We start from the raw sequence: 14,305 nt of genomic DNA on the forward strand, positions 1-14,305 counted from the left end.
AAAAAAAAAAAAAAAAAAAAAAAAAAAAAAAAAAAAAAAAAAAACCAAAAAAACCCCAGCAACACAACAATAAACCAAAGATTTGACAAAAGAGCAGGACAAAGAGGAAGATCCTTAGCACATCAGTTAGAAATCCTCTTCTTGTCACTGACAAATTAGGAAAGATAAAATCACTACTTTAGATACCAGTCTTGAAACCCCTCAGCCATTTTCTGGACCATGACTGTACTTGAGGAAGACATATGTGCTATGCTTCTTACTCACCCTCTTAAACAAGGGGTATCTGAAAAAAAAAATAGAATAAAAGAATAGAAAGTGAGTAGTTTTCTGCACAGGCAGTGGATTGAACTGGCTTACCACGGAGGCAGAGGAGCCCTTCTTACCAAGGGGGCTGAGGGGTGGCTACTGGCAGAAGCAGGATTCTCCTTTAGAGACAAGGCACTGTTAGACTGCAGCTTTAAATTGCTTCTGGTAAGCACACAAAAACTTACTTGAAATTAACTTCAGGATGATGGATTCCACTCTGGGAACCAGGCACTTGTCTGCTTATATAGACAGAAAAGTCATAATGGTGCAGGAGACACTAAAAGGCTGCAACTTACTTTCATGAGAGGTACCTTTGATTTATGAAAAAGTCTAAATCCTATTTAAGGTTACTAGGAATGATAGCCTACTTCCATTCCAGCTACAGTCAAATACCCTTTTCTTAAAAATTTATTTTATCCAAAACAACTGAAGTCACTGCTCAAATTATTCACCAGAATGAGAGGCCTGGAGTGGAAGTTGAATAATCCGGTCTGAAATCAGGAGGGTTGAAAATTGTCTGGGGAGTCACTCTGTAATTTGAGATAAAGATACAAAAAGCAGCTTGGAGGGAGACAGGTTATGGAAGTCATTAAATGAAACATTAGGGTTGTGACAGCAAGGGCTATAATGACAACAGCCCCTCCTGCCCACAAAAGCAACAATAGCATACAATTGTGTGTCTGTGTACATGTGTGAGTGAATGTTGCCTGGTGGGGGCCTGAGACTGAGCACGGAAACTATCTCCTATTTCCTGCTGTGTCCAGAAAAAAGGGGATTATGTATACAGTTTGATAGGAACAGAACCCAAATGAGCAAGATGCCTTCAGAAGAGTCGTTGAAGCCATCTTCTGTTTTGCCCAGTGGGAATAACCTGCAAAATCAGAAACACCAGACAAAATGTTAGCATTAAAGCAAATATTGTTTCCATTTAACTCCCAGTCTACGGGGCAATTAAAAAAATACATGTATGGTCGCCTCTGGCAAACACACATAATGCATTAATAAAATGCTAAGTTGTAAAAAGTATCAAAATTTAAACCTTTCAGATTTTTCCTATTGTTAGGAAACAGGAATACACTTTCACAGTTTTTCATAATTTTTCATAATAGCTTTTAATTACACATTTTCTGACTATACTTTAGCTTTTTACTCTCTATTTTCAATTTATACACTGCACAACAAAAAAAAAAAAAACAACCCACACCTTATTTATGCCTCAGAAAAACAAAACATCTGAAAAAAATATTTAATTTTAGCAAAAAGTGTAACTGCTGTTTTAAAAATTGCAGTGTTACTTTCCACTCCGTTTTCTAACCTGTCTTAGGATATTGTGGAAGAGCCTGAAATACATGTGAATCAATAGAAAGAACAAAAGGCAATGGTTGACATCATCCATTCATTAAAAAAGAGAAAAATGTATCTTGCTTTGTTACTGGGAGCTGCAACAGCTAGTGGGGATCACTGGTATGTGCATTTCAGCACTTGAAGAGAGAGAGAGGACAGATTCTGAAATCGATATTGTTCTGTCTCCTATGAGAAGAGCCTGTAGTTCTGCTTCTCAACCCCATGCCCAAAACCAGAATATAGTACATCCACACAGGTGTCAGAAAAAAATGAAAACACGTCATTGTTGGAGCAATTAACCACTAGAAGATGACCCACGTTTTCCAAACAGATTAAAGTATTAAACAAGAACAAATAACTTAGCATGTTCCCTCTGATGTCTGAACAAAAAGTGAAAGACTGCAGAAGCAGCTTGCAGAATTCTAAAAATCTCAATTGTTCTTGGGGTGAGAGGTGAATTTCCCCATGCTGCAAAGAGAAATGCCCTGCAGGGATCATTTCTACAGGCTGACAAGAGATTTTACACCAGGATGAAACTGGTCCATGTCACAATCCATTGATGAGTCTGGCAGCACTTCTGACAAGAGATGCTTTGCTGCTGTAATTCAGACAGGCCATCAACAGATACTTCCTCTGGAGTAACTCAGTGTACTGAATTATTTAAAGTCTGTCATCCACAGGCTGAGACCTGCTACTTGTAGGTACAGCAGGGAACCTCATCTCCTGGCAGCTCTTAGATGCTGAGACCTAGTCACAAAGAAAGGTGCTCAGAGAGATTTTTTTAAACTAACTTCTACCAATTTTATGCATGTGAAATTTATCATTTGTTATCACTTATCAGTATACCCTGCAGAGAATTCCTTAATTCATATTTGAACAATGTGAGTCACCCTGACAAACTGTTTATCGACTAAAGGAAACTTGACCATTTTCAGCATTTTCTAGCCCAAAAAAGTACAATAGTACCTATAGAGTTCCTGAACTAATGCTTGAGAACACTGTTTTTGTATTTTATTATGTATACAGGAAAGTGTGGTAGCTTCATCAGGATCCCAAAGACATCTTACATAAAGAAAGAGCTCTGCCTTCAAGGAGTCTCAGTAAGTCTGCATTAAAATGCTGGAGCTTTGAAGCTTAATCATGTCCTTATTATACAACCTAAAAATGAACTTTTAGTACATAGAGGCAGTACTTTAAATATTTGGGGATCTCTTTAATGGTGTATTTTAGTAGTCCCCAGAGCAACCCGACACTTGCATGTTTAACCACTGTATCTCTCTATATAATTAGTAAATGTAACTGTTCAAAATACATCTGTGTCCCACATGCTGCCCTGAGATTTTTGATGCTGTGGAAAGAAGAGGCACACAAAAGGGCTCTCTAACTTCAGTAATTATTTCCACTTGAACTCTAATACTGATAGTCATGTGTTGGTATCATTGAAACCTTTTCTTCTTTCTTTAATGCATTCTCTACCAGCACAATTTGGGTATGTAATCACACAGGTAAATGGTGATACATACAAATGAAAATGCTCAGAAGACCTGGAGGAAGAATGTAATTAATTTTCTGTATTAGTGTACATAAAGTATAATATCAGGGAATAATGCAAAATTAACTGAAAAAATCCAGCATTTGTCTCAACTATATCCTTCTCTGTGACATATGTTTAGGAATACTGCATTAGGTGTAGACCAAATCCTTTGTTGTGAACATTATTCCTGTTACACTGTGCTACATAATCCATACTGGTATATTCCTAAATCAAATAAAACATAATATTATATGGTAAATGAAGCAAGTAGATAATAAATCTATTTTGCCCTGATCATCAATATGTCTAAAACTGCGTCTCTGATTAAGGGCTTCCACAGGGTATTTCACAGTAAGACACAAAACAAACAAAACCCATGTAGTAGACAGAACATAGTTATGAAGAATCTTCCCTCGTGAATTTTTTTCCTGACCCTCACTGAATTACACTCCAAATTCTAAGAATTTTTGATTCATTTAAAATGCAGATTTTTGTATAGAGCTTTGGATTCTTTCCCATTATTTTCATTCCTATTTATCCTATTCTGGATAAATGTTATTGAAGTCAATAGGATTTTATCTGTTTTACATGTTTTAAGGTCAATTACTACACAGTTGCTACTTAGAGTTTAGAATAAAGTTATTTCAATCAGAAATTTAAGAAAAAATTGTTTGAATCAGCAAGACTTTAATATTGTAACTCTACTGGTGACTGTATATCTTAGAATATTCATTTGTTTCTTGGACTAAATGATAAATGAATGTGATATATTTCTCTAATCACGCTCTGTTGTTTATCTTTTGGTAATGCAATATTGCACATTCATCTTTACTTCAAGGCTTTTAATTAAAGGTTGTAGGTTGTAACCCTATGGTCACATTTTCTTTGCTCTGCAGTCTGGCAGCTTCCCCTAATAGAATCCTCTCCCAGCATTAGTGTAGATACATTTGCTTTTTGGAAATTAGAGGACTTGAAATGGCTTGTGGAATCAGCCAGGAAAGTTGTGTAATCTCACTATGGTATTCCTTGAATATCTGCAAAGAATCCTCTGTGTGTGCCAGGCAGATTTTTAGCTACTGTGTCTAAAAGAATACAGGTATAGGACATGGACTCAAATGCTACTTAACCAGCATAACGCTGATTAAGCCACTGAGCTATTAAACCACACTGTAACTTCTCCAGCTTCTTAAGATCTATATATAAGCCTTCTTTAAGACTGAGATATATATAAAATGGTTTTAGAAGTGTTCACTGAGGTCATTTTGGATTTCCTATTCTGCACAAAATTTGGCTCCTCATAGGTAAATAAAACAGACTTCAGTTTTTCATGTAATTCACACCTGCAAATACACAATTTGCAAATTGCAGAAGGATGCAATTCAAGTGTAAAAGGAATAAATACAAATGGTTCTGCAACTACTTATAAAAGCATGGAAAAACAATCCCTTGATACATCAAGTCACAGATAATAGAACGAAATTATAAAGTTATGTATACAAAATGCATCACACCTGTATAAATAGTTATGCAGCATCATAAATTAAAACCATATAGAGAGAATAAAAATATCCTTTGGGGATGGAAAAATATTACATTATTGTAGAAGAGCATCTTGCCAGCACACATAGGTTATACATTTGTTATTTTTTATGTGTTATATTTCATGAAAGAAACTCCAGCAGATAGCTAATATTTTGAATCCATTCCCCAGCTATCTTCTGGACTATCAGACAGCTACTGCAGTGGCAGTGCAGTAAAATCATGGCTACTGTTACTGCCTCAATCAGTACAAAGGATGTTTTTTGTCTTGGGCCATGTTAGAGCACCAGCAAAGCCAGCCCAAGATGAGCCAGCCACCTCTCCGTTCCACCCAGCCTCTTCCCACTGCTGGTTCACCTCCCCCTCACTGGAGCTGGTACAGTTGTTTCTGTCACTGCTGGAGGAAAACAATCTGGCAGCAAAGTGCAACCTCTCACAAGCAAACCGAACAACCAACCAACCTGGCAGCAATACCACTCCAAGGTATTTGCACTCCTCCTGTCATATGCCTTTTGTTTCTCCTCTTGTGTTTCCAGTAGCTTGCTGTGGGAACAGTGAAATCGTCAGTGATTGATGCAGCTTCAGAAAGTTAAGGGAGCTCTTCTCTTTCTTAAATCAGACCATCTATGCAATGTTGTTTGCTCTGGAAGTGTTCCTACATCCTCACTCTAGCAAGAGGGAAGAACTGAAGTCAGGGTTACAAGAAATAATAAGGCTGAACGTTGTCTCAGCTAGTATTGCCACTGAGAAGAGAGCATGGGGTACTGAATCCTGTCAGTAAAAATGAAGTAAAAAGGCATGTGTAACTGATGAAATTAATTAATTCCAGTACCAGGCTGCCTCATTCTCAAATATGCTGGCTCCTACTGTGCATTTCCAACTCAAAGTAAACTGCTTATTGAGATACAACAATCAGACAAGAAAAATATTGAAGATTATGTCAGGTATGTCAAGCCACAGTCAATCAGGAGAATTTAAATGCAATGTCTTTGAAATTAGTACTATCTGACAAGAAGCTAGTGATCTGTCTGGCCTGGTGTGTGAGCCTGCAACACTGAGCTTGCTGCACTTGCCATAAACTTCATCCACATAAGGACTTGACAAAAAGTCCTTTAAATAAAGCACTGCAGCCACCTAGCCTTGAAAATATGCAAGTGTTCAGGAACACTCTGATCACAGACTGGAATTAAGCAAAATCCTTCAATGTAGATCATTCTGTAGATACTTCAGAAGCCATTAAATGATGGATCAGTTGAAAGCAGTAACAGAGAAACAAACCAGATTAAGTAACAGAACGACCAAAAATCACTGAAAGGCAAAAGTGATCCATCAGTAAGTCCATCTCTCTTGAGTTCACCTTTACAAACTTGCAGGACAGTCATTTTTACTTGGCTCATAATCAATTCTTGCTAATTCTGTGTTCTCTGGTTCTGCCTAACACTGATGAGATAAGGAACAAAAGGATCAATGCTCTCATTGTGTTTACTGGTAAACCAGTAATCAGGATAGAGGGCTCAATTCCCTGAATCCTAATGATATATGAAGTTGCTTAAGTATCCATTTAGACTGACATCAATTATGAACAAACAACAACAAAAAGAAGAGAAGAGGAAAACAGTGTCAGTGGTAGAAAATGTGGACAGAATAAAATATAAACCTGTACTGCTGCTGTATTAGGGCATTCCTAATTTTCCTCTGTGGTCGACTGCTGTGCCATTCCCAGACCACAAATCACAAAGCAAACCTCACCTGCCTCCTCTCTAAGATTCTCTAGCTGGGCACCGGTTACCAAAAAAAGACTCTTATTTCACTGAGATTACCTGCTCGTATGGGCTTATACTCTGACTCCTGATCTTCTGAGTAGTGAAGACAGCAAAGAAACCTCAGTAGTACCACACAGTAACACAAGTTAATGACAAGACACTCCTCCCTTTTCTAAAGGGAATTTTCAATAGGTCAATCAGACTTTTGATGCTAGTTAACTATCAAAATTAATTTCTCATTTTCCACTCAGCTACAGAACTAGCTGAGAAAGAAAAAAATACACACAACATCTAATCAAAACTGGAATGAAAAACCAAAAAGATTCAAAGAACAGTCACAAATGTACTTTTTATTTTCCAGGTGCACAGCAGCTTTAGAAATGTCTCTCCTAAGAGGTATGAAAGGATAAAAAGGAGATCTAGTGTGGCAGCCCATGGCACACGTATATCATGGGAGTTACAGTATTTTTCTCTGATGTGTTTGGTGCTGCCCGGCATTGAGAACAGGCTGCTGGTGTATATGAACTCAGCTGGATAGCCTGTGTTCTTCTCATGGGCTGTTTTGTTATGCTATTTTTAAATTACCTGGAAAAATTCAGAGTCCTAGTTCAAGAAAAATGCATCCCATTTGAAACTCTATCTAAGCTGAATACACATACATTCATTTTTTAATCATCCCACTTGCAGATGCTTTATATGAAAAAAAAAATCCAACCTCTTGATTATTTATATTTAATATCAACATGGTCACATTGGTAAAATACCAAATTATTAAAAATATATATTTTTTTTCAATCTCAGTTCTTCTGCTTGGTACAGTCTAAGAAAGATTCTTCAGAATAAAAATCTTGTACTTTTGGTGTGTCTTTATACATGAAAAGAACAGCTTTGTTCCATCCTCAGTGGTAGGAAGTGACAGGCAGAGCATGACATCACTCTTTATTTTTAACTGACTGCCTTCTGGTGAATTTATTTTGCTGTCAGTAAATATTATAGCAGTGTTAATCACATGCAGGCTTTACGAAGACAGAAGCCCTGTGCCGAGTTTGATCCCAGAAGCTGTGAGTTCTTAGCTTTTGAAGGAGAAACTTTGTTTCCAAATTTGGCACAATGGCTGATCTGCAGACAGATCAATAGGGATGCGTCTCAGAGAAATGCTGAAGTACCTATAAAAGGTCTACAACCACCAAAGGCATCCATGTGGATTTTTCCATTATAGCCACACAGACAGACTCACCACTTACAAAAGTATCAAATCCTGGACTCAAGAACACAGGTTTAGTCAGCAAGTAATTGACTATAGATAATTAAATAAACTTGTCACCAGTCTGACTTCAGCAGATTTTAACAGCTTCCTATTATCACTATATCACTTGTCTTCTTAATTCATTTGCATGCAATGTCTAAAATAAGACAGGGTCAGAAAGCTTATAACCAGAGAACAAAAACATGTTTCTATCATCCTACAGACCACAAGAGCCTTTAAAATAAACAAGTGGAGAAACTGGACCTTCCTGATTCCCAAAGACAGCAGAAATCCAGCACAGACCATGCTTATGTTGCCTTGTCTCCATTGTCTGTCTAAATCTATTTGACTTCTCTCTAAGGAAAACACTGTCATTCTTTAATCCAGCATTAAATGTAGCCCTGATAACGATCACATCGTAATTGCTACTACTAAATAAAGCTACTAGTAGAAGACCAAGTTCTGAAACCCCAAGTTTTGCATACCCACAATAATAAGAACAACTAGATAGATGCAAGGGCAGAAGAAAAGATGTTTCCCACTTTAAAAGAAAACAAAACAAAACAACACCCCCCCCAAAAAAAAAACCCCAAGAAGAAGCCTGGTCTTTTTTCTGCCCTTCATTAACACTCCCACTCCAGGTCACTTCATTCAGGCAACTACTACTATGCACTAACTAGCAGCCCAGAAGGCACTAAGAGTCTGCAAACAGCATAAACACAATTTCAAACCATAAGGGAATTACTTATCGACACAGCAGCTGGGATTGAAGTGTCAATGATCTCTGTTGGTAAAACACCTTATCAGCAGTCGTGGTTGAATAAAGTAGTCAACCATCAGGCTTTATCGCTTTTTGCATCAGGCCAATAACTCTTACTCTTGTTCTTCCTACCTTCCTTTCTCTGAGGATTCTGTATATTTTCACACTTTGCTTCTTGAATCTACGAACTGATGATTCCATCTCAACAATTTAGATTCTGTCTACAATTTTACCTTTCTTATCATGCATGGCTCAAGGCCTCCTCAGTATTTCCTCACAAGTAGTTTTTGCAATTTTTGCAAAGTCAAAAGAAGGGTTATTTGCTTGAGCTGAAAAAGAGGGTCTGCACCCTGAAAGCATTGTGTAGCCTACAAATTCTCAACAGTACGGGAGAAATAAATGTCCCTCCCTGCAGTTTGGAGCCGCGCCTATCCCCGCCGACAAAAAAGTGGCGACAGTCACGACATGACGTGTTCGGGGGCTCACGCCAGCCACCACGGCTAAAAAGGAAACTCTGGGGCAGCCCGCGGCTTTGAGAGCATTCCCAACGGGACCCGCCCGATGCGGGGGCTCCGGTCACGCACGCGTTTAGAAAAGCCACGGCACGACCAACGCCGCCCCGGGCCAGCGTCGGAGGCAGCGCCGAGAGCAAGGAGAAAGCACCGCCGGGGCGTATGAAGTGCAAAGCGAACCGCCTTGTCCGGAGTTCTCATTCGCTTGTTTGTTTGTTTTCCTGCGCTACTCGGCCGATTTTCTTCCGGTGCATTCGCCGGCGCGGCGCATCAACCCGTGTCGCGGCCTGCCCCGTGCGCAGGCGCGGCTGGCGGCGGAGATGGGCGGGCGGGTGACCCGCGTGTTCCGGAATTTTAACGTGGAGAACCGGGCTAGCCGCGAGATCAGCAAGGAGAAGCCCACGCCCGCGCCGCGGCACCCCACCGCCCGACCGGACGCCATGGCCGGTGAGTGCCGGCCTCGCCTGGCCGCGGGGCGACCCCGGCGGTGGGGGCGGCCTCTGTGGGCACGGCGCGGGGCCGTGGCGCGGGGCCGTGGCGCGGGCGGAGGAGGGGCAGGGGGTGCCGGCTGCGGGGCGAGGAGCGGCGGCGAAGCCGCGGCGGCCCCCGGTGCGAGGCCGCTGACATTGAGAGCGGGGCTGGGCGCGCGGGGCATGCCGGGAGCCGCGGCGGCGGTGATGGGGCGGCTGTGGGACGGTTCGCGGGGGCGGGGGGTCCGAGGGGAAGCGGCGTGAGGGAGGTGATGGAGGCGGCCTGTCGGGGCTCCGTGATGAGGGCGGGGGCTGGGGGCAGTTAATGGCGCGGTTGGTGGAGGCTGTTGCTGGGACGGTCGCAGCGGGCGGTCGGTGGAGGTGGTTGATGGGGCCAGGACCTGGGGCAGTTGATGGGGCGGGTGAGGGGGTGGTTGCTGGGACACTTGGTGCAGGTGGTGCTGGGGGTTGCTGGGGCAGTAGCTGGGGTGGCAGTAGGGAGCGGCTGCTGAGGCAGTGCTGCAAGCGTACCGCAGGCTGTGCTTCCCGCTGTGCTGTGACGGCTGACTGGCCCAGCCCCACCATGTGAAGCGGTGTCGCTAAGGTCAGGGCGGTGGGAAGAATGACACCTTCCCAAGAGGACACGTTCATTTGCGGGAGCCATGCCGTGCCTCTGGGGAAGCGATGAGCTGGCAGAACTAACAAAAAGGAAACGATTTGACTCAGATCAATCTTTTCTCCTTTTTTTTTCCTCCTTTCCCTTCTTCTTCTCACTGCCTTTAGATAGCCCAGAGATAAAAGAAGAAGTTCTCAGAAAGGATGATAGGTTCCTCACCTTGCTGAAAGATGTTTATGTGGAGTCCAGAGATCCACCAGTGCGGGTGAGTGCATCTCTCTGTACGAGCCATACCAGCATCAGCTTTGTGGTCTTCAAACTCAGCACAAAGTTTGTGTCAAGAAAAACGCTCTTAGTGCATAAAAGCTACCTTTTTTCATTAGATAAAAGTGGTGGTTTTATTACTCTTCTATACATCAATAGCACTGACTGTGTCTGACCCCAGGTTTTGAACATGTGACAGATTTTGATTGTACAAACTTGTAAATGCTGACACAGTCTTCCTTTTTAACATTGAGTTGATCTTATATTGTTTTTCACCTAAATTCCCATTTCTGCTTCCTATGAGGCAGGATAGTTCTCCAGCCTTTTGCAAAGATAAAGGAGTTTGCCAGATGTCATTTGTTGAGTTGTTAGAAAACATTTGGATTGCTGGGGGAGCAGGGATGTGGTAGAGGACAAAGATGTTTACATTTTAATGGAGTGTTTAACTAGTGATGCTAATGTTCTACAGTGCAGAGACTTTTTTTAATCCAGCTCATGAAGTGCCTTAGGTTTTTTTCTACATAATCTTGTGGGTTGTATGGTCATCATTTCCTTATTGCCAGTGGCTGCAATCTTCTAGTTTGAAAGGCAAAGCATACTCCTTTGTAAAATGCAGACTGGGATTCAGTGTCCTCTTTTCCATCCTATTGTGCTATGGCTTGTGTGTTTCACCTTTTGCTTTATTGGACTACTTTATTCCAGCTGCTTTATTCAGCAATAAAATTTTTATAGTCATCTAGCAAAATCCCTACATCTCTCTAATTTGCCACTTACATGGTATTCAAGTCTAAAAATATTTAAAATGCAAATAGATTTCTTCAGTTCCTCCCTGAAATTTTCAAGTAATTTCTATCCTTAATTTCCATCACAGGTTAGGGCTCTAATCTTGAAGTGCTGAAGGTTTAATTTCAGTATCTTTCAATATTCATTTATAAGCCTGTCAAGAGAGATTTGAGAAAAAGCCAAAAGTGGAACAAATCTTTGCTTGATTCCATGCCTACTCCGAGGTTGCTGCCACATAAGACTTGCCCTTGTGGTATGTCTGCTTGCAGTTGTTAGAGCTCAGCTGAAATGTAATCACAGAGACTTGTGGGCAAAACAATACAAAAACTTTTTCCCATTCCTGATGTTATCCTGATGACTTTGTGCATTGTATACATGATGCCTACACACCTCTGTGTATGTTTGGGATGTCTGCCTGCGGTAAGTGGGAAAGCACCAGCTCGGGAGTCCTGAAGTGGCAGATTCCCAGAGACAGATGATCTAATTAAGATTTGAAAAATCATTCCTTATCCGAGCACAGATTTAGCACAAAGTAGAAGGAAGACATGGAGTACAGGCCAGACATTCCTTGTAGTTCAGAAACAGACACACAGGTGCTGTAGCATCCACATCAGTTTTCTCAGCATGTGAGTTAATACAGAGTGTCTGTTTGATAATCAGTGACTGTGGGCTCTGATTACTATATAAGTACTTCTAAATTTAAGAAAGGCTTAATTATATCCTTTTATTCAGTGTCATTCACTGGTTAAATCTTAATAAAAGGAAATATGTGGAAGTCAAAGCTGGTTTGGAAATTATTTGGAAATACGAAGGGACCTTGGTGAAGAGACTTTATGTGTCTACATGTTGCAGTAGTCATGGCAATTAAACTCCATACGATGCTGCAAAATAGCAGGAAAGCTTGTTCTCTAGACAGAGCAAAAGAAGGAATTTCTTTTAACAGCAAAACTAAAATTTGAAAACAAAAGGAAGGGAAGAGAGACTACATGAAATAGTTTTCCAGTGGTATCAGAAGGATACCAATTTGTTGTATGATTTTTTTATCCCTTCCAATGAATCAGTACCAAATATTAGGTTAGCTGCATTTACATTTGGCTGCCAGAATCTGTAGTTTGCCTTGTGTGAAGGGCTGCCAAGCCAATACAACACTTAGAGTGCAATGAATAGGAGCTTCTCAGCATTTGGTTGGGAGTTGACACTATATAGAAGAGCTGTGGAAGAAGCTAGGCTGGCTAAGCTTTTAAAAATAAATATGAGGAAAGCTAAAAGGAAACGCCATATTTAGGAAAGCGGTTTAGCTGCTACAGTATGCATAGTAAACAGAACTGCTGTTGAGCTCTTTTTGTTTTCCTTCCCTCAATTAGGTAAAAGATGGAGGTGGTGAACATCTTCCATGTAAACAGGAGGAAAAGAGACTTACAAAATTAGGCCACTTGGAAGCTCTAGATGTTAAGAAAGTTCCCATAGGCAAAATTTCCATTGTGGAGGCTCTGACACTTCTTAATAATCATAAACTTCAACCTCAAATATGGACTGCAGAGAAAATAGCAGCAGAATACAGTCTGGAACTGAAGGAGGTCAACTCTCTTCTGGAATTCTTCATTCCTTTCGCTGTGCAGGAATTTCCTAAAGAAACCAAAAAAGCCATAAAAAGTCATAAACCAAAACAGTTAACATAAAAATACTTGCCAAAACCTTGTGTGATCTCACTCGTGTCTTCATTTTACTCTCAAGTATATTCCGTGTCTGAAAATTCAGAGTCGATAACGTGTCATCCACCAAGGCTGCTTCCTTATGCCATTGAGATGTATTCCAGCAATTCCATTCTATATTGGATGGCTTCAGTGAAATGCAGCAATTACAGTTTGTAAACCAGAATATGACTAATTTGTGGTATGAGAGCATGTCACACAATTCTGATTATCCCATTCTAATGTTACGAGTTCAGTTATAGCATTTTACCTTAACTGATTGCCTTCCTGAGCAGAGACTTCCTGGCCTGCAGCTAAACAGGTACTCTGTGGGTGTTGGCTCTGTAATTTCATGTTGCACTGTTCTTTCAAGGACTTGCTGTCAAGGTGTGTGTATATAACAAACAGCTGTATTTCTCTTGTATAAGAATGTAATAGTGTTTATACTTTGTAAAGAAGGTTAGCCACAAGAGCATTTGGGAAATTCAGCTGTGCCAAACATAAAATAAAAAGAAGGTGAACAGCAAGAAAGCCTCTTTCTGGTGCTGGAACAGCAATGGCTCATACGTAACTCCTCTTTTACTCTATTCTGATTTAGATTAAATACCTGCACCTCTACAGGTGCTGTTAGTCAGGGAGTTTATAGAGTGATGATCTTCTGGCATAAGTCTCTTGCAGCAGCCCATGGCATCTGCTGTACGAGAAACAATGCTTCATATTAACAGGTAGCAAGGAAATTCAACTGGATGTACTAATTGGACCCACTAGTAGGACTTCTGTGAATGTTTGCCCATCCTGTTACAACAATCCTTTTTCCCTGTGGAGGCCTTTTCTGATCCAGATGTGGGCTAGATCAGGTCACGTTTACTCACAGCAACTTACTCCCATGCTACATCTAGGCAGATGACACAAGGGTGACACGAACGGCGAGGTAGTAGTGGTGGATTGTAACCTCGATACTGTGTTCACATCTGTGTAGGTAAGAAGTTTTGCACTGACGAATAATCCTATAGTGCAACATGGTCAGATAAGCTGGGGAGATGGGGCAGCAGATAATCAGAACTGATATTTAAAAATGCATTATTGGTTGCCTTACTTCAAAAAACAAACCCAAAATCTTTAATTTTATGCTCATCACTAAAGAAGGTGAATTTATTTAAAGGGTATAAGTCAGTACCAGGTTTACAATGTAACTTTCTTTTCAAGAACTTTTCTGCCATGTCTTTGATTCAGAGTCTGGTAAATGTCTTATCAAGAAGATGATCAGCTTTGTTATTTCACAGCAAGATTCCTTCAACTTCTGACCTGTAACATGGTATCTCCAGTAGCGTTTGCCACAGTGTATATCAAGGTTGTGCTTGCTTGATTAAAATCTGAAGTACATAACACTGTACCACAGTGGAAGATAACACTATGTGCATTGTATGAAAATTCAAAATTGTTAGTCTTTGGATGTGTGGCTTGTCATTTGTCCTCC

General features: G+C 40.7%; 1 protein-coding gene across 1 annotated transcript; it reads left to right on the forward strand.

Moving 5' to 3' along the window:
- The first annotated feature begins 8,930 nt into the window (after positions 1-8,930).
- Positions 8,931-12,833, forward strand: NDUFAF4 (NADH:ubiquinone oxidoreductase complex assembly factor 4). The gene is made up of 3 exons (XM_082303422.1): positions 8,931-9,451; positions 10,258-10,355; positions 12,502-12,833. The coding sequence occupies exons 1-3, from the start codon at positions 9,325-9,327 to the stop codon at positions 12,814-12,816; spliced, it is 540 nt and encodes a 179-aa protein (XP_082159548.1). The 5' UTR covers positions 8,931-9,324; the 3' UTR covers positions 12,817-12,833.
- The last annotated feature ends 1,472 nt before the right edge of the window (positions 12,834-14,305 follow it).

Source organism: Coloeus monedula, assembly GCF_965178545.1.
Source record: "Coloeus monedula genome assembly, chromosome: 2".
NCBI classification, from domain to species: Eukaryota; Metazoa; Chordata; class Aves; order Passeriformes; family Corvidae; genus Coloeus; species Coloeus monedula.

What these genes read in the sequence shown, in the direction of transcription:
- NDUFAF4 (XM_082303422.1), top strand. Translation starts at nt 9,325, where the DNA reads ATGGGCGGGCGGGTGACCCGCGTGTTCCGGAATTTTAACGTGGAGAAC. An exon ending in CCGACCGGACGCCATGGCCG is followed by an intron (nt 9,452 to 10,257) that starts GTGAGTGCCGGC and finishes CACTGCCTTTAG; the next exon opens with ATAGCCCAGAGATAAAAGAA. An exon ending in CCAGAGATCCACCAGTGCGG is followed by an intron (nt 10,356 to 12,501) that starts GTGAGTGCATCT and finishes TCCCTCAATTAG; the next exon opens with GTAAAAGATGGAGGTGGTGA.